Here is a 24231-nt window from a genome sequence, read left to right on the forward strand (position 1 = left end):
TTAAATTATTAACGCACAAGATAACTTGGCGCGCACATTGCCGATGAAATAATGTGATCCTTGATGACCTTTATCTCTCACATAATATATATAGATATGCGAGCCGAATTTTATAAACTAGCTGTCGACCGCGGCTTCGCTCGTTGATGTTAAGAGTTGATATGATCCGCATGGTTTTAAATGACGAAAACTTGACATAATATACCTACTCTAGAAGGACACAGCAAGAAGAATTTGAGGGGCACAGTAAGAATTAATAAGCACGAACTTTTAATTCTTAGATATCTCGGTTACCTCGCGATAATATTTATCTTTTTATTAAAATAAACAATGTAATTTTATCTACAAAGCTACGAATACTTTACGTCTCACATATATCTGGTTGATTTAATACCGGAAACTCACATTCGCAGATGTAGGACAACATTTTGCAAATGTTTTCCCATACATTCGCGCGAACATTCGTTCATTGTACGACGTTTGCGTTAACTGGACAGCTCATGACCGGTCAGAGCGGTGGCAATGACTATATATGTGTATAATCTATGGCAATGACTGCACAGACATCAGATATTCCGGTTTATTAATAACATAATGTTAATCAGTCGCCACCCAGCGCTCAGTGTTGAAGGTCAGAAATTACATAGAATCTGTTCCGAATTAAAATATTATGAATTGTTAACATCTTTGAGTTCTTTAGTGATGAAGGAAACATAAAATGATACACATTTTAATAGTGATTGGATTACTTCTGATACGAGATAAAATTGAATGCAGTCAGTATCCCTATTCTTTTAATACATACGAGTATATATTTTGATTTATGTAAGACTAGCTGTCCGCCTGCGGCTTCGCCCGCGTTTTCAAAAAAAAACCCGCATAGTTCCCGTTCCCGTGGGATTTCCGGGATAAAACCTAGCCTATGTCACTCAGAAATGATGTAGCTTTCCAACAGTGAAAGAATTTTTCAAATCTGCCAAGTAGTTTCGGAGCCTATTCAATTCATACAAACAAACAAACAAACAAAAAATCAAACCTTTCCTCTTTATAATATTTGTATAGATTAAATATGCGTGTTTAACTAAAAGTTGCATGTTATTATCTTGTCAAATTTTATCTTATAAATATAAATACATATTATTATATTAATGAAAACAAAAACGTTTTATATTCACAACTAGCTTACCGCCCGCGGCTTCGCCCGCTTTGTCTCAAACCTAATAAATTATACACTAAAACCTTCCTATTGAATCACTCTATGTATTAAAAAAAACCGCATCAAAATCCATTCCGTAGTTTTAAAGATTTAAGCATACAAAGGGAGATAGGGACAGAAAAAGCGACTTTGTTTTATACTATGTAGTGATATAGTATAATAAAAAAAAATGTATTGACAACAAAATTGTTTATATTACACATGCTTCTAATCAGTTATTAAAATTTAAAACTATCTACAGAATACGAGTTTGATAGGTACTATTGCGTGAACATTTTATTCGTTCTTTTAGGAGTCACGATTGAACGAACAAACATATAAAAAAATAAACAGCATAACAGGAACTTATGCACAATATGTTACATAATTTTACTCCAAATCTCTTTGAGCATATTTTAAAAAATACGCCAGTAAATTAAAACTTTTTCAAAGAAATGATGTCAACGTGTTTATAACAGTACATAATATCATCTGCAGCAGAAGCCTGCAGTCAGTTGTCGTTTGCTCACCACCCTACTATACCGTGATACTTTCAACCATTTTATTATGCTAGCACTACCAAAGGGTAGAGAAAATAGTAAACCACCCTAACCCGCACATACATTAATGTTCTACTACTTGAAAAATAAATACTAGTAACTTAGTGACCGGCGACACGTAAAAGAAGTGACAAAATGGAAATTCGAAAAGATCATACCTAAATCTATATTAATTCATTCATTCAAACAGCCATTTTTGAAAGTCCCGAAAAACTTTATAGACAAAACTGCCGAAAGACTATATACTATAGAGTCACTAATATATTATGATGTGAAATAAACGGTTAATTAATTAATTTATTTATTTATAGTAAAAGGTTGTATTCGTGAGAATAATAGTGATAGTTCACTACATAGTATAAAACAAAGTCGCTTTGTCTGTCCCTATGTCCCTATGTCCCTTTGTACGCTTAAATCTTTGAAACTACGCAACGGATTTTGATGCGGTTTTTTTTAATAGATAGAGTGATTCAAGAGGAAGGTTTATATGTATAATGACATCCATTAAATAGTGGAGAAGTACTGTTTTTTTTCGAGGTTTTCAATGTGATGTCGTAAAAAATTACATTTTTTCCGCGTACATTGCAAACGCAGGCTGAACCCTACGAGTTTTATCAAAATAATTTACTAAGTATTATACACATTGAAAAGGTCTACAGAAAAGTCCGCGATGGTATATGTCTATCTCTTATGGATAACCCACAATAACTTTTTTTTGTCATTTACTTTTTACGACAAATAATGGCTAATTTTCGAAGCGATTTTAACCTATACAGCATTAATCCTTAACCAATTAAATACCTTGAATACATTGTTCATTTAATATAGATCTATATGGCCCTTTACACCGTATGATTTAAGTGAATATTTTCGAAGATATTACAGATTTAAAAATTGCGGGACGTAGCGTTTGCGGCGGTACCGCGGCCGTCCGGTGCGGGTCGCTATGTTTTTATATTATGTACAACGTTTACAGTTTTTCTGTAGTGTATTTAGTATCAGCATTGCACCCGTGCGAAGCCGGGGCGGGTCGCTAGTATAAAAATAAATATAAAATAAAATCGCTGTCTATGAAGTGAAAGAAAGATAAAAAACTAACAAATAAACAATAAAACGCACGCATTTAAAATATTAATAAGGAAGTAAAGATAGTAAAGTTCATATAATATTACAGAGGTATGTAGTGACTGCATGGAATTCACGATATGCCCAGGGGCCCTTGAAGTATTATCAGAAGATGCTGATAGTGACACTAAGCAAGGCTTCCAAAATCAGTTTTGTGGAGTAAAGTACGTAAACGGAAATAGGATTCTTAAGGTGAGCTTTCAGTCTTTAAGTTTGAAATTGTTTAATGCCATGTCTCATCATGTATTATAAATAGAATTTATATTAGTAAGATTAACCAAAAATCTGTATAACATTTCAAGTCAGTCCTCCAATTATTGTGTATTTTGAAATTTTTTATTATTAGTCACAAATCATTTTATCGAAACAACCGAGACATTAGGAGAATATTCAAGTTTAATAACGAATAGCTTTCCGCCCGCGGCTTCACCTGCTTTATCTAAAATCTAATAAAATATTATAAGTAATATACTAAAACCTTCCTTGAAAATCACTCTATCCATTTACATGGTATAAAGGAAGACACATAGTCCTGAAAAACAGTTATAACTATTTTGGGAGCCTGGGGTAACTTTAATTTGTTAAATGCTAAAAAAAAAGATGTATGATTTATATTAGAAAAGCCGCATAAAAATCCATTGTGTAGTTTTAAAGATTTAAGCGCACATAGAGACGAACAGACAGCGTCAGCGACTTTGTTTTATACTATGTAGTGAAGGTAAAAGTCATCTTTAAAAATTTAATCGTCAATAATTAACCATATTATAATTTATACTGTTTTATAACAACACCCTGTTTATATAGGTATGTTGTTCAGATTTTGTCAGACCGCCAAATGAGGATTTCACGGAACATCGAAATTTTTACCTTCTGCCGAATAGCTGCGGAATCATAAATGTGACTCCCAATAACTCGCCGAGTGCAAAACTATATGAATTTCCGTGGATAGCTCTCATAGGAACTGAATATCGTAAGTTTTTACTAATTATTATAGCCTATTTTTTCTAATTTAGGTAAAAAGGTATTATTAAACGTTTAGGAGTTCAGAAAATTCTAAATACTTAATTGAGACTAGCAGCAACAAATGCACAAACTTTAGATCGTTTACAGAGCTTCATCGACCGTCAGTGCGTACCATCGGCCCTGACGATACGCATTGCCCGACCGTCAGTTTGTATCATTCAGTGCTATGCGCACCAATAAACTGACCAGATTTTGAAACGAAGTTTCTTATTGCGCGTTGCGAAAGGGAGCTAGACGAAAAAAAAGACCAAAAGTTGTAATGACAATGTTTACCTACTGTTGTTGTCCCGTGCGGCGAGCGCGTGTTTTCATAGAATTTTTGTTTTAATTTTCTGCAGAATTTGGCGAAAAATTCGTTTGCGATGGGGTCATAATATCCTCTTATTATATACTGACGACGGCATCATGCGCCGACGCTTCCGTCACTTTCGTTAGAGTGGGCGACTACAATCCTAACACTCCGATTGACTGCATGCCAGATAATTCGGAAGTTTGTGAAGATCATACACAGGTTTGGGGTTTACTTTATATACAAAAAAAGACGTGTGGCACTCGGGGACTGCCGCGGTAAAGCTATTGCATGCTATGCTATACCTTCAAGCCACACCTCCGCGCCCGTCGGAGTGGGGAGCGTGAGGTTATTCGTTACTAAATTTCTGGATTCGGTCCCCGCGCTCAAGGCCCGCCATAGAAGCTATGCAATAGCTTAATAAAATATTTAAGTATTAATATACAAATTTAATTTTTAATTATAAATGTGTATATTACACATAATCTTGAAGTTTTGTTAATAAATAATGTAATAAAGCTTGTTCGTATAATACTAAGTTGTAAGCACTAACAGTGACAATTTATTTTTACAGAATATTTTCATTAGTGAAATAATAAAGCATCCAAAATATGTTGGAAGTATACCGGAAATTCGAAACAATTTAGCACTCCTTCAACTTCGGGAACCAATAGACTTTTCGTTTAGTAAGTACAAGTATAATATTTATGTAATAATGTAATAATGGGGTTTTTCTTAATCCCATGCTTAATCCCATGAATACCGTAACTCGACTTCTATGAATACAAGATGAGTCAATCAAATATAATAATTAGTTAATCGATGAGTGACAATTGTTTGAAATGGAGGAAAACAAAGCGAAATCACAGCAAAAGTGTGTGCATTTGTTTTTCGATATGTCGATATGAAGCTATATAGTTTATAGTATGATTTTTATGTCTCAAGATTGTTAGGTTAGGTGAGAGTGACATAGGCTACTTTCCAGGATTGTTTTACACAACGGAACTTTAAAAAATCAAAATTATTATACATGGGGTATATATAGCCCACGATCTGAGGAATCTAAAAAAAATAATGACGTCAAGGCTTGGGTCTAAGCATACACTGAATAATAATTTTAATAACTTATCTTGCAGGAAATGTTGCCCCAATATGCCTTCCGATACACGCAAACCTGAGTTCAGTCAATGAAACAGGAACAGTAGTAGGATGGTCCCATAATGGTATATATGAGCAAAGAAATTATGGACAACTTCAAAAATTTCAACACGAAATTAAGCCTGAGGCTTTGTGCATATCCCTTCTCTCTAGGTTTGTACAGCTTACCTTTATATTATTATCTAATATTAATTTTAGAAAGAGTTTTTATTTCAAAGTAATTTAAACTATGACGTATTTATTGATACCGTAATATTGGTTAAACTTCTAGACATAAAATAATGTTATACCTAATCCAACCAAATAAATGTTGAAAAAATGTTCATCTGTATAGAATTAAATAATTAAATAAGTGTTAACTAGTTTAGTGGAATCTTTTTAATTACCTCATAATATAATAATTAATATCGTAAAAGGTAAAATATACAACCTCAAATTTCTATCTTTTTAGGCTGAAAGTAAACGTGACATCGATGGAAAACACGTTTTGTGTGATCACAGACCCGAATAGTTTATGCAACACCATAGCGGGTGATCCCTTTATGATAATCCGTAAATACAACCGAGTAAACCGATACATTTTATACGGAATATACTCACACGGTACTAAAGAATGCATTGGAAACGCACCAGAGATATTTGTGGACGTCACCAAAATGGTTGGCTGGATTTTGGATACAATTCAAGTATAAAGAAACCATGGAAATATGATTTTATAGAAAGCGCCAGCAGTATCGAACAGGAAGCCTGAGTTATTATATAAAGCAATATATAAAATAAGAACTACTTTCAATACGTATATTTATTCAATAAAGATACTAAGTAGGTACATGACAGTGTTTTATTTTTGAATATTATTTGTGTTTAATTTATTAATTTTAGTGATAAAAAATTATACCATTATAATATGTACCACACGTAAAAATACGTAATCAGTACCGTAAATACGTAATATTATATACACATAATCATACATAAGCTCACATTACCATGAGAACACTCCTAAGAAAATATAACTCATAGCGCGAATGTAGTAGTACCTATACTTACGTAGGTAATGAAGAGAAATGCTATAATATAATGAAGGAACATATTTTGGGAGCTATTAGGAGCTTCGCGGCACATTAGATTTTGTCTTCGTAGCATAAAGTTCGTAGCAGAAAACGAAACAGCCTTCAAAATAAAAAAATATCTTTGCCCAAAATAAAATTCTTATAAAAATGAACTAAACGTAGCTTTGTATCTCTAGCTGCTATACGAGAAAATCAAGTCCTTTTTAAAAGCCATTGGAAATAAAGAAAGAACATTTATTTGACTTCACAATATACAATAAACACAAGCAATACAATTCAAATCAAGACAATACAATTAGAAACATTAATAAAAATCGCACATATTTCTAAGATCATAGATCACAATAGTATACATCAAATTGATCATTCTCATTTACGCACATAAAAGGAAATTAATATAATTCCTAGAAAAAATAAGATTTTTATAAACATTTTTATATTTTCCTTCCGTTTAATGAAATTATATGTTTAACGGTTTAATCCAAGCTGATACACAATTATATATTAATAATCATATATTTTACGGAAAAATTTACGTTTTTTCTGAAAGCATTTTCAACGAGCTCTAAAAGAGAAGGTGCTTCTCAATGCGACTGTGGATGCTTCAGAACTTACGACTCGGTGAACCGATTTTGATGATTCATTTTTTATTTCGCAAATGTTTAAATGAATGACATAACTTTTTTGCCGTGAGTGAGAAACGTTTATCAATAATAATTTATGCACGAATTATCTACAGCATACTCACAAGTTACATATTATAAACAATGATGTAATATAGTTATTTTATCTGGTTCGTTACACATTTATAATTGATTGTAAAGCAGGCACAAACGATATTAAAAACATGTTAATTTTTTTATGAGAAAACTGTTAAATTCTAGAATTATTCCATTAAAATGCCACACATCCCTTTCGAAGGATTTTTTGTATTAAAAACTTGATTAAACCGCCTCTAAAAAGGAATAACCAACTTCAGAATTGGTCACTAATGTAAGTAAAATATTTATTATGAATCATCGACTTACATTGCCTGGCTATGGTTTCAATATATTTAGCGGTGTATCATATATATTTCTATAAGTTTTGAGAGGTTATAGTCTACTCGGTAGAATTTTTTATCGATATCGATAGCAATTTATAGTTTTTGGTTACTTCTTCAACTTTTAATCATCTTTAGTGTTCGATCCAAATCCTAGTCTTCCACACATAGAAGTAGCAAAACATGACATAATACACCGGGAAACAATTAAAATTACATAGATATAAATCCGTTATAGATATGAGTATAATATGTCAAAGTTCAGCTGTTTATATGAGATTAAAATGTTTACAAAGTTATAAATCTATACTATACATATTATTATAATATTAATCTATACTAATATTAAACACTTGACCGTAATTTGAAGCTTACTTCATTGAGAAGGCACCTAGCTTTTTCCGCCTATTCTTCCCTCTCTTTCTGTTGTATGTATGCTATCTCTCTCGCACACCTCTCCACCAGGTAGCGGGGCGCACGATTATGTCGGGCGCTGGATGTTTTTCATTGGCGTCTAGCTTCCGCCGCGAGAAGGTTGTCTACAAGACTACAACCTTGGTGCTATTAAGTATTAAGTATTGCTTAAAGCAAGTGCTAAAAGTGTTAAAAAGTGTATCCCGTCGGATCGGTACAGTGAGTTATTTTTACATCTATTCTAATAATATTTTACTTAAAAATGAGTAAAAATCTTTAAAGTCAACGGTATAATCGTTGGACTTTATTTAAAATGCTGAGGTTTTTAATGAATCCTTCAGCAATAGTTTATTTTTCAATATGCTTAAATACTTAATAGCATGAATAAAGATATTTAAAATTAACGATACAACCGTTACATTTTACTTGAAATAGTAACTTTTCTTTTGAAATATTTCATTATGCAATATGTACTAATTAATATTTGAATTTTTAATACTGTGAGTAAAGCTATTTTAACGGTGTTACCGTTCGGCTTTACTCGAATCGTTAATATTACTTTTGTGATTATTTGATATTACTAGATAATATATCAAATACCCTCTCTTGTATATAGATATTTTTAATATTTTATTTCATTTTTAATAATGTGTTTTTATTACAAGGGTACAAGTGAATTTTTCGTGGAAAAATTACAATTAATACTTAGTATGGATATGAGCCAACTCAAAGCTTTACAGGCATACAATCCATTGCTACGACTTTATTACATTGTCGTTATCGCTAGGAACGGTTCGGAATTCCTATCATAGTTTATTACTAAAAATTATCGAACGAGATGAGTCAGCTCCAAGAAGTCACGACATGTCAGAACACGTTGTGATATTATTTTATAAATCGTACGGGAGTTACCGCTCAACTGAATAATGATGGAATTCGCTCATGTATAGTAGATACGTACCATGAATGTTCCACACATTCAAAACTATCCGTAGTCTATACGTGTCCTTTTATGAGTATTATTCTGATCCGTTTTTATGTGAAAATAGACATATTACACACGGCTAATTTGATTGAAAATAACGTTTCCTATGTTCAAATGATGCAACTTTTTTGTTAAAACGAGTAAGTACCAAAAATTTTACAATTAAATTCTTTGGTTTACTGAACTTGTGCTGAAAGGGTTATCGTATAATAATTATCGAGATATCTTAATATAAATTAGATTTAGATACACTTATTTCAAAGGATTTACAATTCACTTCTAACGTTTTAGAATAATATTATAAACTTGTACACCTTGACAAAAAGTAAAAAATTGCGGGTGAGTGGAGATTATTTTGTGCAATTAAATATAACGTCCTACGACGGTATGGTTGCGTTCGTAAGGAATGTTAACGGATATAAAGCAACTAAATGTTACATCGATTGCATGAACAAAAATAAATATGAATCGAAGTTCATTTTAAAATTTAGTGAATTGATTTGAATTATGAATTTATTAAATGTCGCTAACATTGGAAAATAAGTTAAAGGACCTTGTTAATTGCTATATTATTTAAATGATTATTTACTGCTATTTTTATATTAGCACTAAGGTGTATTAAGGTGTATGCTTGCTCGAAGCAGAATACATAAATGTGGCCACTACTCCTCGCAGGGATTAGCCAGGTCAAATTCACCCTCGCAGGGTGTCTCTTAAGCATTTTTTGGCAGGCCCTACTTATTTCTAGTTACAAACATCCCTCGCGCAGCTGTCGCTCGCAGGGAAATGGTGCCAATATATATCGGCCCTCGCTGGGCTTTGATTACAATCGTCCCTCACGGAAAAGATGGTGCGAATATATATCAGCCCTCGCGGGGCTTTGATTACAACCGTCCCTCATGGAGAAATGGTGCAAATATATATCAGCCCTCGCGGGGCTTTGATTACAACAGTACCTCACGGAGACATGGTGCAAATATATATCAGCCTTCGCGGGGCTTTGATAACAACCGTCCCCACGGGGAAATGGTGCAAATATATATCAGCCCTCGCGGGGCTTTAATGGCGATTGGTGCAAATATACAAAGGATTGATCATTAAAATGATCATAGATATTTGCTTTTGTCAACGAGGACCCACGAAAGAAGTTTTGGATATAACCGTATCGGATCTTCACTCTTCTAAGGTAGGTAGAAAAAGGTTTTGAAATCTACTTCACAGTGGGCAGTATAGTAAATGACCTAATAAATAAATAAAATAAATAAAATAAATAAATATTATAGGACATTATTACACAAATACAATAAAGGTTAGATACGTCAAATAATGGGCGCATGAAATTGATACTTCGTATCCTAAAAGTTTACGCTTCAGGAATCAGGAAACCACCATTGGTTTACCAATTATGGAAATTGGAATTGAACAAATTGTATTTACCAATGCAAAGCCTAATCACAACAAAGGAAGGCGAGTCGGATCAAATATCTTCTCGCAGATGATTTGTGGCGGTGGTTTCGAGGATTGTCACCAAGCCTTGTGTCAACGGTATGTTTGGTATCGTAATTAAATGGCACTAGCCGACCAATTTTCATATACAAACATCGGAAGAGATTTTTTAATCGCAAAGCGATTGAATGTAACAAATGACGATTGATTACGTATAGTTGACCTCTCATAGGCCTATTTTAGTTGCCCGGTCTTGTAGGCAATTTATTTGACTCGTTTTTCAACCCATTTGACCTCATTATTGCACCCATGAGATTTTTCTTCGGGGCTCAAACAATAAATCGCTAAGGGAATAGGATAATCGTTTGTTAGACAAGTTTTTTGTCATCCCACCAGGATTATTATATTGTATAATAAAGTTATATACAACTATTAACGTAAAACGTTTAAGTACTCAACGAATGCTGAGAATACTGACTGTTGAGTTACATAGGATAGAGGATAAATAACGGAAAGTCAATCTTTCCAAACAAAAGCCTCTTATTATTAGATATTACTTGGAACCCCTACCCTTAACGAGAAAGCTCTGCCAAATGACTTCTCATTTCTTTGCTTTGAGGGGGGGGGGGGGGCAATAAATGAAATGTACAGGCTATACGGCTTTTAAAATATAAGTCTGGTAAGCGAACTAAACTTTGCTGGTTTAGTTCTTGCTATATCGCTATCCGTGCCTGCTTCTCGTGTTTACGGGTGAATTAAGTTTATCAATAGTCATAAATGCAATGCTATTCAGAGGATATACTGCATTTAAAACATGACAAAGTCTGGTAAGCGAACTAAACTTTGCTAGTTTAGTTCTTGCTTTATCGCTGTCCGTGGCTGCCTCGCGTGTTTACGGATGAATAAAGTAATGTCCTGTCTTCGCATCCACAGCTAACTGTCCTATACTGTCATAATCTTAACACAGATTCATTCGACATAGCTCCCCACGAGCTCAGTTCTTCATTTTTGCACTCGCACAACTGTGGACAACACAAGAGCAATGCCTCCATTGGTAGCAGTTACAATCAAGGGATAACTAACCTTAGGCTAGCCATATTACGGATGTTGGAACAACCGACAATATTCAGGGCAATTTTCTTTGTTCAGTGTAACGTTTAGACTGTCGTAGCATTCCTACGGAACAAAGATGGGATCAAATCTGCATCCTTAATGCAGTTAATCGAAAGGAGATACTTTCAGACGACGATAGTATTCAAAACCCACCATATTCCTTAACATAATAATGCATAGTTAAGCTTATAATCTCTCTTGCCATTATCCTGCAGCAGAATTCCTTGGCGATAATTTATCCTCGTTAGAACGAGCAAGGGTTGTTACGATAATATGAGAAATCCTAGTCAGTTAGAGACCTGAACGACGCGATAGAGTACCGCTATTTCAGTAGTAGTAACACCTAGAAGGGTGAAGGTATTCTGGAAAGCGGAACTGAAGGCCCGGTCAGCAGCATCAGCCACCTAATAGACAGTGTTCAGTGCTGCACCACTATAATCTGCAAAATGACTCTGACGGTATGAAAATGTGGAGTACATTTTCAAAATATCAAATGATATAGTTGGAATAAAAATCCTATTTGCCTCCGTCTATCCAAAAGACATACGGAGTAGCTAGTAGTAGTTGGTTAAATTAGAATAAAGTAACTATAGTTAAAATCCTTTGTTACTGACTGGATAAATTTGGCTCTTTTCCTATCTGACGTTCATATAGCTGTTGACTGCCTAGTGTTGTGCACAAACACTATTATTATAAACTAGCGGTCCGCCCCGGCTTCGCTCGTGGTACTTACGTTTTCTCTACATAAAAACCATCCTTGTACTTCAAGGAATATAAAAAGAATTATCGAAATCGGTTCAGCCGTTCTCGAGTTATGCGCTTACCAACACATTTTGCGATTCATTTTTATATAAGTATAAGAAGATAAGTCACGTTATGTAGTCCCGAGGCTTTCGGTATATAAGTTCTGATGTAAATCATATATCTTAAAACCGAATTGATTAAAAGTAACGTACTTGGCTGTAGTAATTGCAGTTTTGTTGTTTCCAGTACAGAGTTTATGACCTATCAGTTTTAAATAAATAATTCATGCATTGTACTGAAAGTACTAGCCATGTTTAGATTATGATTGGTGGCGTTGGCTCTAAACATTAATAGATACCGCACGGTTTGGTTGGATGTTAAAAATCTGTATTATAATTAAAACCGTTTACCTGTTTTGATATTTTATTGCCTTATTCAAGGGGTGACCTTTTAAATTTATTTCTGACTCCAAAAGTAAGGACCAAGTTCTCTTCTTGTCCGCTTGTAGCAGGTTGGGTTAAAACTGTGTGAGTTGAGACAGGTGGTAATTCTATGTTAAGATGATTCAATTGTGCTTCTACAGAGTTCTAATTGAATAAATAAAGGTTTGAGTTTGAGGTATTATTGCCTCGTCGGGATCAGCTGTTGCTTCATTTTGTAAGTAACATCTAAATGCGTAATTGAAAGTCGTTACTGGCGCTTTCGCAGATTTACGCTAAAGATAGTGAAAATTGTAGTAACTTTAACTTTTCAAGCCCAAAAGGTTAACTAAGGTACGCTTGAACCAATCTCATAAGTTCTAATACTTTTAATCATTATGATTAACTTTTTGGTTCTTATTTGATTAACTTTTCATCTGGGATTGTTAATATATTATATAATATAAAAATTTGTGTGATTTATTGGTAGGTATACTATCTGCACACCTTACTCTTTCAAATAAAGAAATAAGTAATTACTTATGTATTCAAATTCACATTGGCGTCCATATATTGTACACCAGGTGGGTAACAAGCAGGTCTCAATGAAGTAAGCTTCAAATTACGGTCAAGTGTTTAATAGCTGTGTTTTACCTGAAAATAAAACACATATTAAATACTTACCTATATTTGAAGCTTACACTTAACGTCCACCTGTTGTGGATTTCGACTCAATGAAAAACATCCAGCGCCCGACATAATCGTGCGCCCCGCCACCTGGTGGAGAGGTGTGCGAGAGAGATAGCATACATACAACAGAAAGAGAGGGAAGAATAGGCGGAAAAAGCTAGGTGCCTTCTCAATGAAGTAAGCTTCAAATATAGGTAAGTATTTAATATGTGTTTTATTTTCAGGTAAAACACAGCTATTATAGAGCTGAAGAGTTTGTTTGTTTGTTTGTTGGAACGCGCTAATCTCAAGAACTACTGGTTCGATTTGACAAATTATTTCAGTGTTAGATAGCCCATTTATCGGAGAAGGCTATATATCCCCACGTTAAGACCAATGCAAGTCAAGCTATGAGGGCAAAACCGCGGGGCACAGCTAGTTTATAGATAAAATTAAAACAACCAGACTGACTTGGCCTTCATATCCGAAAGAAGTTTTAAGACTGGAAAAAACGTGAACCTTCATATCCGAAAGAAGTTTTAAGACTGGAAAAAACGTGAAACTTCGAAGAACTATACTGCCGTCGAAAGAAAAGGCTAGCTAGGCTAGCATTTTGGTGAAAAACTGAGATAATTGGGTTTATAGTTTTTACCATATTCTGCTTCATAGCGTAGAACCGCGTTAATACCACATACCACAAAGAAAATCATAATTGACTGTGGGCACAACTGGCGCGTTTCGACCGAACCCTGCCCTCCTTTCCTCACCCCTAATCGCAAATAGTTAAAAGAAAAGGCACAACTCGTTATTTGTGCCTTTTATACGTTAATTAATTGAAACATGCAAGGATCTTTTATTAAGGAGACAGGGCACATCTGGCCACACATCTGGCATTTGAGCCTTTTCTTTGTGTTATGTTGTAGATGTGCCTTTTGAAGTAGTTTTTAGTAAAAATCTGTATGAAGTAAAGTCACATCTACGTATAATATGTGCCTTTTCATTGTAATGGAAAGTAAATGTGCCTTTTAACACCTTTTAATTACATAAAACGAAAATATTTGTGTCATTTGTGCCTTTTTATCTCCGGATTCCTTGGAGATAAAATTCTACAAAAAATTGAGCAGATGCGCCTTTTTTTCCTGATTCCAAATATGTATATAACTCAATTTTTCAAAAAATGTTAGTTGTGCCCCTTTTTCTTTCGACGGCAGTATATGAGCTTTTAGCTAGGGGAATTCAAGAGAATACAAGACGTCATCTAAAATATTAGTTACTTTTAAGTATGCCGATGTCACACTTATGTATTTGTCGCCCTAACTCCTTAAGAATACAATTAATATACTTCGAAGCTTTATGTATATAAACAGTAAAATAAGCCATAGAACAAGTTTATTATAATTTTCCTCAATCCGTACACGCCCGGTAGTAAGACCTCAGAGTTCAAGTGGTGTGAATGTGTTTCTGTGTACAAAATAAATTATTTATTAAAAATGCTCGGAATTCTTATTCTGGCGGTATTTTTAAATGCGGCTGATATAACATTATCAATGAGTAAGTAAGCATTAACAAAGCTAAAACATGTTAATTGACTTGAAATAAATTCCATTTCAACTCCATTCACACATATCACTATATATGTATGTATGTGTGCTACACACATATTATTAACTAGCTGTGTCCCGCGGTTTCACCCGCATTGCTCCGCTCCTGTTGGTCTTAGCGTGATTATCTAGACACGCGGCAGCGTGTCAAGCCGAGTTCAAGCGAAGAGAACTGGCGAGCAGCAGCCGTGTGTATTTTTACACGAACCATTTGGAGCCACTTTTCACTCCCTTATAACTCGAAAACTAATTAACTTAAACAAACCAAATTTACCCCAAGATAAACAAGAACCTTAAATTTCATAAATACAGATTAAACAGTTGCGTAGATATTAATATCCAAAAATCGCAATTTTTAAGACTGACTGACTCATAGATATATGTATACAAAACCTAACCCACTTCCATATGACCTAGAAAGTTCAAATTTTGTAATCAACTAGGTAATAGTGTGTGTACAAAGGAAAAAATTGGCTAGTTTTTAGAACCTCACAAAATATAAACAGTATGTAAAACTAGCCTCATCAAATTATGGGGTTCAATAGGTCATTAGTTGTTTGCTTTGTGAAAATAATTATATTATTGAAATTAAAAAAGTCATATTTTGGAATAAACGTTGTTCTCTAAGGGAAAATAAAACAATTGAGTTTTCAGTTCACCTACGAACTTAATACATCTTTGTAAATAAATTTCTGGACTGTCTACAGAACTTGGCACACATTTAGATCTCATTTCTTTTTTTGGCAAATTAAGTCAACGATTGAACTCGGCTCCAATTTTTACATTTATGTTTTTGGTTGGATATATATATATCTTATAGCCTTCCTCGATAAATGGGCTATCTAACACCGAAATAATTTTTCAAATCGAAGATTCGAAGATTGAAGATTATCGAAGATTAGCGCGTTCAAACAAACAAACTCTTCAGCTTTATACTTTTGTATAGATTTATCGGTAGGTAGATGGTATATTTATATTTATTATTGATGGATATTATGAATATCTATATAAATAATTTATAAATTAGCCCTGATTAATAAGTAAAATACATAATTTAAAAACAGAAATATCGTGATAATTCAGATTATGAATTTATTCGCGTGCGAATGACAAAAGTCGGCACGTTATCAGTCAGGGGTGTACAAATAGAGTTTTAAGAATTTCTCAAAACATATAAATGCATCAACGATTTCATAAATACCTACTATTTACGTAATCAGCGTGTGAAAGTTCGATTTTTCTCTGTAGCCAAATCTATGACTCTCCGTATAATGGATTAATCAAACCTTGGTAAAAGATGTAATATAATATTATAGTCTTGTCTAGTCTTAACAAAACTTGAAAATATTGAAACAACATGCAATAACGTGAACTTATGATAACGCAAGAATTTTCCGAACTCCAGTATTTTTACATGTATTTTTACACGCTTTATATTAGCTTCACCTGTATGTTTGTATGTTTGTAACCGACTTCTTTGGGCGCGATTTTGACCCACTTTAAACGGCCAGATTTCGTTCAAACTTTGTAGATCTATTGAGGACCGATGACAATACACTAATTTGATAAAATTTTCTATTTTTTAGTTCGGTTTTCTATAAAAAGCGTGTTTTTTAGTTTTTTTTACACTATTATTTTTTTTTCCAGAGACATGCAGTGACTGTATGGCTTACACGTCATGTGAAGGGGCAAAACAATTAGCATTTTACCACCAAAGTTCGAAAACTGCGACGATGTTCATAGAAGCATTTTGTGGTGTTGAATACATTCAATTAGAAAGAGTAGCTAAGGTTATTCAACTTTTATTCAACCTTTTTATTTTTTCTAAGTACTTACATAATATTATTATAACATAACATATTATGTCTCGTAATTATATCAGATAATAAAATTTGCATCATAAAAATTAAAAACATCCTTCATCTTTTATTAAAAAGGTAAACAGTTTTGACTGATTGGTTAGATTAATTAATTATCTGTAAGTGAAGCCCTTACTGAGAATTTTTTAATATCTAGTGCCTAATTTTTGGAAAGCTATATTAGTTGTTGTTGGGAGTTTGTTCAACTAGGCATTATAATATGTACCTATACTATTGTATTATAACAATCAAAATTAATTCAACAGGTGTGTTGCTCTCATTTTACCTTATCAGGTATAGACGACAGAAGTGGAATGTCCGGTTTCCAGAATGAGAAGCAAGTCGATAATCCACAATTAAAGTTACTACCAGCTTCCTGCGGTGACATCGATGGTTCCCGTATCATTCGTGGTGATGTGGCTGGCCTGTACGAGTTCCCCTGGATGGCTCTGATCTCTTATAAACGACGTAAGACAGGGTTTTATAATTTACTGGCTTTCCGCCCGAGACTTAGACCGGCTACTCACGTACCTGCAGCAGGGGCAATATTGGAATTGGACCCTGAATTGACTCCTTAATTTTGATGCGTATAGGCAAGCAGGGGAAATCGATAGAACAACTGAAATTGATCCAACCGAGATTTAACCAATATCGCCCCTGCGGCAGGTACGTGAATAGCCGGTATTATATTGCGATATGTCTTAAATTTTACAAATTATATACTAAAACCTTCCTTGAGAACCGCACTATCTTGAAAAAATAACGTCTCATAATCCGTCGCATAGTTTTAAACATTAGATCTTTACATAGGAACAGAATATGGGAACAGACAGCTAGGAGTGATTTGGTTTTATGCTATGTAGGGATATTGTTTCATGTTGTTAAACCTGCAGATGTAAGAAGAGCCATCATATAAAACATTCCCTATCTTATATTATTTTCTCTTATCTTTCAGGTGATGAACAATACTTTATGTGTGCTGGAAGCATAATTAATTCAAGATATATTCTCACTGCTGCACATTGCGCGGCCAAAAAGAACATAAAGGGGGTCCGGGTTGGTGATCATGACATTAGTACCAAGGAGGACTGTCAAGGTGTAAAGCCACGGTTTTGCGAGAGCCATGTTGAAGTAAGTAATTTTCGGAGTAATTTTTTTTGTCCCCTTGGTATTTTTTTTGTGAAAAAAAAATTATGTTTATTCTTTAACATAACTGCATGTTCCTATCTGTGAAATAGAATTAACATAGTATTTTGTCGTTACATCTAACTCAAAATTATTTATAACTAGCTTACCGCCCGCGGCTTCGCCCGCTTCGTTTAAAACATAATAAATTATATATTAAATCCTTCCTCTTGAATCACTCTATCTTAAAGCCGGGTATCCACTTAGGTTCGCCGTGGTTTGCGAACGCGCCCGCTCCGCAAACCAAACATAATGGATACGTCGTGATCGCGGAGCGCGACTGGAGCACGATCGGAGCACGGCGGAGCGCTCCGGAAGCGGTTTTTTGCGCGAACTCAAAGGGGAGCGCAGTTTGTTCGTGGACGCGAGCGTGTGTTTGTTAAGTTCGCGAACATGGAGTGGTCCGATGAAATGATGAATATATGCATTATTTCATTATTTCTTCGTCCCTTATTCATATTACCTTGCCAAAATTGAGGAGGTTGTTTGTATTCCATCACAATATAATGTATCAAAATATAAGCTGCACTTCCTACTAATTCTGGAGGCGGCATGTTTGCACCGACCGTTTGTCGTGTGTCTACTGGAGCGCGGAATTTAGCGCTCCGACAGGAGCACTGATGTTGCAGCCTAAGTGTGTACACTATACACGTTCACGTTCGCGGAGCACACATTGTTCGCAATCCACGGCGAACCTAAGTGGATACCCGGCTTTAAACAAAACCGCTTCTAAATATGTTGCGTAGTTTTAAAGATTTAAGCATACAAAGGGACATAGGGACGCAGAAAGCGACTTTGCTTTATACTATGTAGTGATATGTTTATTCTGCATTTAAAGTAACTAAATTTGTTTCAGGATTTGGGTATTGAAAAAATAATTATACATGAAAAATGGAATAATTTATCAAGTAGTCATGATATTGCTTTGCTGAGGTTGGAGAGGAATATAGATTTAAATCACAGTAAGTAATCATTTGTAACCTCATTTATTCCATGATTTATTGCGATTTATGCTACTAGCAGATGATTGCCCCTGCTCCGCTTGGATAAACTTCTGTCCTAATTTTGATAAAAGTAGAGACAAATCCAACTATCAAAAATTATTAAAATCGAACGTTCTTTAGTTAAAGAAATAAAAGCCTATACGTTGTGTAATGGTAATTGGTAAATCAATTTATGTTCAAAACACATCGTGGCTTTTCTTCACTGTTGAATAGCATATCAGCCACAGAACGAATTTCGATAGTTGTTCTATGATTGTCACAACGCATCGTGAGGGTTTTCATTTGAGCCATAATACGAATTTCGTTATGTGCTATTCGTGCTATTATAACAGCTGTCACCACGGCACAAGCACCTTGTGAGCAATTTTTTCGTTTAAAGCTTCAGTAAACTAAAAAAAATGTGTGCGTGTACTAGTGTACACACGTAAGAAGTGAAACTTCTTTATGACCTTATTTTTCAAAAAATAAATATGCAACAAAAATTACTATGTATATGCAACTTTACAGAAATACGTCAATCACGCGTGGTAGGGATAAGACAAAGATGGCGCGTAACGGAAAAATGTTACACTAAATTTTTTTCCAACCCTGATAAAGAAGTTTCACTTCAAAAAAAAACAATACACGGACTGGACTACACTTTGGTTCCTCTAGTTTCTCCGATCGATGAATGAATAGGTATAAAAAAATAGTTTCGTAGAATTGTATTAAGAGTTTCGCCAAATTTATACAACAAACTAACTCAATTTAAATACGCCACTCTTTCCAAATCATCTGTGTTTTTGTGTTGCTATCTATTATGAAACACTTTTGTTCCTTTCTTCCAGAAAACATTCTGCCTGTTTGTTTACCTGTAACTGATGAACTACGTTACATGAATCTGGACAATGTGAATGCTGTTGTAGCAGGATGGGGTGTCACAGAGACTGGTCAAGAATCTACCCTGCTATATAAAGCCAATTTTGAGATTAAAACTATGGATAAATGTCGTAGTGTTTATGATTGGTATGTAAACGCTTTCAATAGTTTCGTAGATAGAAGATACTATAATAGAATTTCGTACTAAAATTATTGGTGAAAGCGATCCATTAATTATTATTTATATAAATAATGCAACTATGCCAAGTTCTTATTCTGTAACATATTATTAAAGTTACATTTCGATCTTTCCACCACCACTTTTACCAAATTTAGTAAATTTTAACTATCCTGTCTCACCCTAAGTAATAAGTCTAAATCTAACCAGAGCATAATAATCCTTAAAAGATTTTTTTCAGTGGTCTGAAGATGAGGCCAAAGCATTTTCTTTGTTACCTAGTTGCTCAGTCACAAACATAACCCTAAAAATTCAATTATATTTTGAATAATATGTTTCTTTCGTAAGCTTTGCACAGAAGGAATTACGCTTACTTAGGGTACGCTTTTCACATATTTAAACAAGCATATTCTACGTGGCTCGATTCTCTGTGCTCTGATCAAGGCGTTTTACCAGTATTATAATATCTGTGGTCTTACTTAACAGGGATCCAAAGCAAGGCGTCGATAAACTAGAAGGTCAGATTTGTGCTGGTGCTCCCCACAAGGATACCTGTAGGGGTGACTCTGGGGGTCCACTGCTAGTAGAAAGCGTATATAATGGTATTGACAGGATAGTGCAGTACGGCATAATCTCCACTGGCTCGAAGATCTGCGGCATTGACGTCCCCACAAAATTCACTGATGTGCGAAATTACATAGACTGGATATTGGAAAATATAAGAGAATAAATGAATATTTGCTCAGTTTAACTTGGTTATGTTAATTATTAAAAGGTTGTAATTAGTCGTCTATTGATTTTTATTAATAAAATGTTAATAGTCAATTACAGTATTTTTTTTTCTCTGTCTGTAATAAATAATATTATAAACTCTGGGATGGGACGATATTATAGATCGTCTAGTTCCATCACTTTTCCACACCGGAAATAATACTGCTACAACACATCATAGTACAGGGGCTTATCGTGATACCGCTTTCGGAAAACAATTCTCTATAATCAGTATAAAATGTTATGACTTATTAGATATCATTGTAACCTCCCAGGAGATAAAACATGCAAAAACGTAAAAAAATCTTTTTGTAAACAAAATAAATCTAATTCATAAGGATAGTTACTTCAAAAAAGATAAAAATAGAAAATAATACGCTAACCAGTAAGTAAAAGCTAACTATGATCTTTAAGAGATGAGAGACGACGATGACGCAATTTGTCTGGAATGCACAAAATCATATTATCTATCATACATTAAATATAAAAATAAAATTTAAAATTCCAGTTTTTCTAGTAAACCTAGCAAGTTATGGACTCATTGTAAATGTGCAAAATGCAATTTGCTATTGTTGCATTAATTTAAGAAGAATCAGTCTTCTAAATTAGAATTACCAATTTAGAAGACTGAAAATGTTTGTTTTTGTAAAAATAACGTATGCCTACTAGAGGTCCGCGCCACGCCGGCGTGCCGCCGCCGAGAGACCCCGGCGCGCCGCCGCCGCCGCCGGGTCACAGAAAAATTGGCGCCGAGTTCAAATTTTGCGCGCGAACCATGTGTCACGCACGCGTTGTTGTCTATAACACGGCTAAAAAGACCCCATTTGTCGTAGAACATCGGTTTAAGAGTTCTCCCCTTAGTATATCGCTGAAAATCGGAATCCTCGGAGTTGAAATCTCGAGTGACGTTCAATTCCGTAGTCATGTGGAAGCGAAGGCTAAATTAGCCTCGAAAAAACTTGGTGTGCTCAGTAGATCGAGACAGTACTTCAAGCCGGCCCACCGACTTCAGCTGTACAAGGCTCAGGTGCGACCGCATATGGAGTACGGTTCTGATCTCTGGGCCGGAGCCCCACAGTATCAACTCCTTCCTCTTGACCGCATCCAACGTCGAGCAGCTCGAATTGTCGATGACCGTAGGCTTTCCGATAGGCTCGATCCACTGTCAGTGCGAAGAGACGTTGCGTCTCTCTGTATACTGTACAAAATCTACTATGGGGAGTGCTCTGAGGAATTATTCCACCTTTTACCAGCCGCACAGTTCCACCACCGGACCACACGCCGTAAAAACCAGTTCCATCCGCACCATCTGGATGGTTGGCGCTCCACCACTGTCCGCTTCACCCGCAACATCCTTCCGCGTACGGTGAAACTATGGAACGATTTGCCACCTGCGGTGTTCCCGAACAACTACGACATTGGGGCCTTCAAGAAAAGAGCTTATTTGTCCATAAAAGGTCGGCAAAGCACCTGTAACACTTCTAGTGTTACAAGTGTTTATGGGCGGTGGTGACCACTTAACCTCAGGTGGCCCACAACTACTTGATTTTAATAAAAATATTTTTTTATTAAACTTAAAGAGAGATTTTTCTACTGCCCGTCCACCCCCTAATAACTTTAAAAATAACTAGCCCACGCCGGCGACGCCGCGCCGCGCCGGGTGCCGCACCCGGCGCGCCGCCGCTGGGCTTTTGGACTGCGGCGCGGACCTCTTAGGCGCGGGACATATACAAGCGGCGCGGCGCGCATCGGGCGCACCGCGGGCGCACTGCCGGCGCGCCTCGGGCGCGCTGCCGGCGCGCATCGGGCGCGCTGCCGGCGCGCATCGGGTGCGCTGTTGGCGTCCGAAAATGATATTTATATAGAGTGGTTAAATGCATTTTCTTCATGCATAATTTAGTAAAATTATGTTTTTTGTGTTAAAAGAGATTAACATTAATTTGAAAGTAACGATTTTGTTTTGATAATTCCTTGTAAGTAAATAGCGAGGATAACCCCACGATTGCAAATATATCTTTGTTGGAAATGTTGGAATTTACTTGGAAAATTTTATAGTACTTTTAAAGTAATTTTAAAGTAGTACTGGTGTAATGATGGAAGAAAAGAAGGTTAAAATAACACAAAATTTATATTGTACTAGCGGTCCGCCCCGGCTTCGCCCGTGGTACATATTTCGCAATAAAAGGTAGCCTATGTTCTTTCTCAGGGTCTAAAGATTATCTGTGCCAAATTTCATCAAAATCGGTCCAGTAGTTTATGCGTGAAAACCATACATACATACATACATACATACATACATACATACAAACCTTTCCTCTTTATAATATTAGTATAGATAAAATATGGTTTTCAAACACAGGTTTACATTTAAACCATATAAATCTTATCATTAAAATCTCAGTTCAAAAGTATTTACAGTACTGATCATTCCACAATATTATTACAATTACAAATAAATAAAAAAACACAATCAAAATCAGGATTATCTTTATTTCTGACATTGTAAATACATGGGAACTTTCATTATGCTCTTCTTCATTTTCACTTTCCCTACTGCCATCACCTGTGTAAATCATTTCATCGATTAATTCAATTCACCTTTAAAACAAAACGAAGAAGGGTATGTAATAGCAGCTCTATATAATTCCACACAGAGAGAACACGTGCAGTCACCACCAATATTTGAAGACGACTGACGGATTTTTGAGTTTTTTCATTTTTGACTGACAGGCTACCGTCTCCTACCACCCGATTTGTTTTTGATTGTGTATGACCGTGAATTGACCTCTATTTGGATGCGATGGGGGAAGCGCGCCTGCGGTACGCCCGCGGCGCAACCGTGGCGTGCCGCCTCGTCGCCTTTCCAAAATTCTTTCATACAAAATGTAGAAGAAGGACGTGGTGCAAAACAGATTGAAGAGGCGCGCTTATGGCACGCCCGCGCCCGCGCCGCTTGTGTTTGACCCGCGCCTAATGCCTACTTACTTATTCTTGTATTTTTAGTTACCGAGAATGGTTTTTTTAAGAATGAAATAAATAGTATCTATATTATTCTGTTTTATTTTATACTATACCTCCGTTTACATTGACTTCCTAGGTCAACCTATCCTATTAGTATAGGAGGTAGCAACGTTTTCGAGAGACAATTTTAGAACGGGTGGCTTTTTGATATACCTACTATCCTTCTTGCTCTAGATCCACAAGACATAAATTTGTTATTGCCAGACATATTAATTGTTGTTGTTAAGCATACGCAATTTTTTATTTTGTTTTAATAAAAAATTCAAAGTACATATTTTAGAATGTCTGTAATTTTTTTTATTAATTAGCCAGTCGCTAATTCGATTTTTAAGTATTAAATATAAATAAAAAAATGTTGTGTGGTTTTATGAAACCACGGTAAAAGTGAAACTGTTCGAACGGTTCCGAACACTGCTTTGTGTAGCGCATGTCGCGTGTCGGTCGGCTGCCGAGTAGGTATACCTACTCGGCAGCCGCGATACACGCGACATGCGCTACA

General features: G+C 35.2%; 2 protein-coding genes across 2 annotated transcripts; both read left to right on the forward strand.

Annotated features, from left to right (window-relative positions):
- Window positions 1-593: 593 nt before the first annotated feature.
- Window positions 594-6179, forward strand: LOC149480343 (serine protease ea-like). The gene is made up of 7 exons (XM_089706428.1): window positions 594-776; window positions 2930-3072; window positions 3685-3850; window positions 4242-4414; window positions 4767-4878; window positions 5329-5503; window positions 5802-6179. The coding sequence occupies exons 1-7, from the start codon at window positions 719-721 to the stop codon at window positions 6040-6042; spliced, it is 1068 nt and encodes a 355-aa protein (XP_089562554.1). The 5' UTR covers window positions 594-718; the 3' UTR covers window positions 6043-6179.
- An 8307-nt stretch (window positions 6180-14486) lies between these two features.
- LOC149480344 (serine protease grass-like) lies at window positions 14487-20775 on the forward strand. The gene is made up of 7 exons (XM_089706390.1): window positions 14487-14806; window positions 16504-16646; window positions 16982-17183; window positions 17671-17846; window positions 18757-18862; window positions 19732-19909; window positions 20427-20775. Exons 1-7 carry the CDS (start codon window positions 14746-14748, stop codon window positions 20668-20670), a joined length of 1110 nt encoding a protein of 369 aa, XP_089562516.1. The 5' UTR covers window positions 14487-14745; the 3' UTR covers window positions 20671-20775.
- The last annotated feature ends 3456 nt before the right edge of the window (window positions 20776-24231 follow it).

This window comes from Colias philodice, chromosome 18 (assembly GCF_061535455.1).
Source record: "Colias philodice isolate Cphi_HAF_F1 chromosome 18, ilColPhil1 Martin Lab GWU primary, whole genome shotgun sequence".
NCBI lineage: Eukaryota > Metazoa > Arthropoda > Insecta > Lepidoptera > Pieridae > Colias > Colias philodice.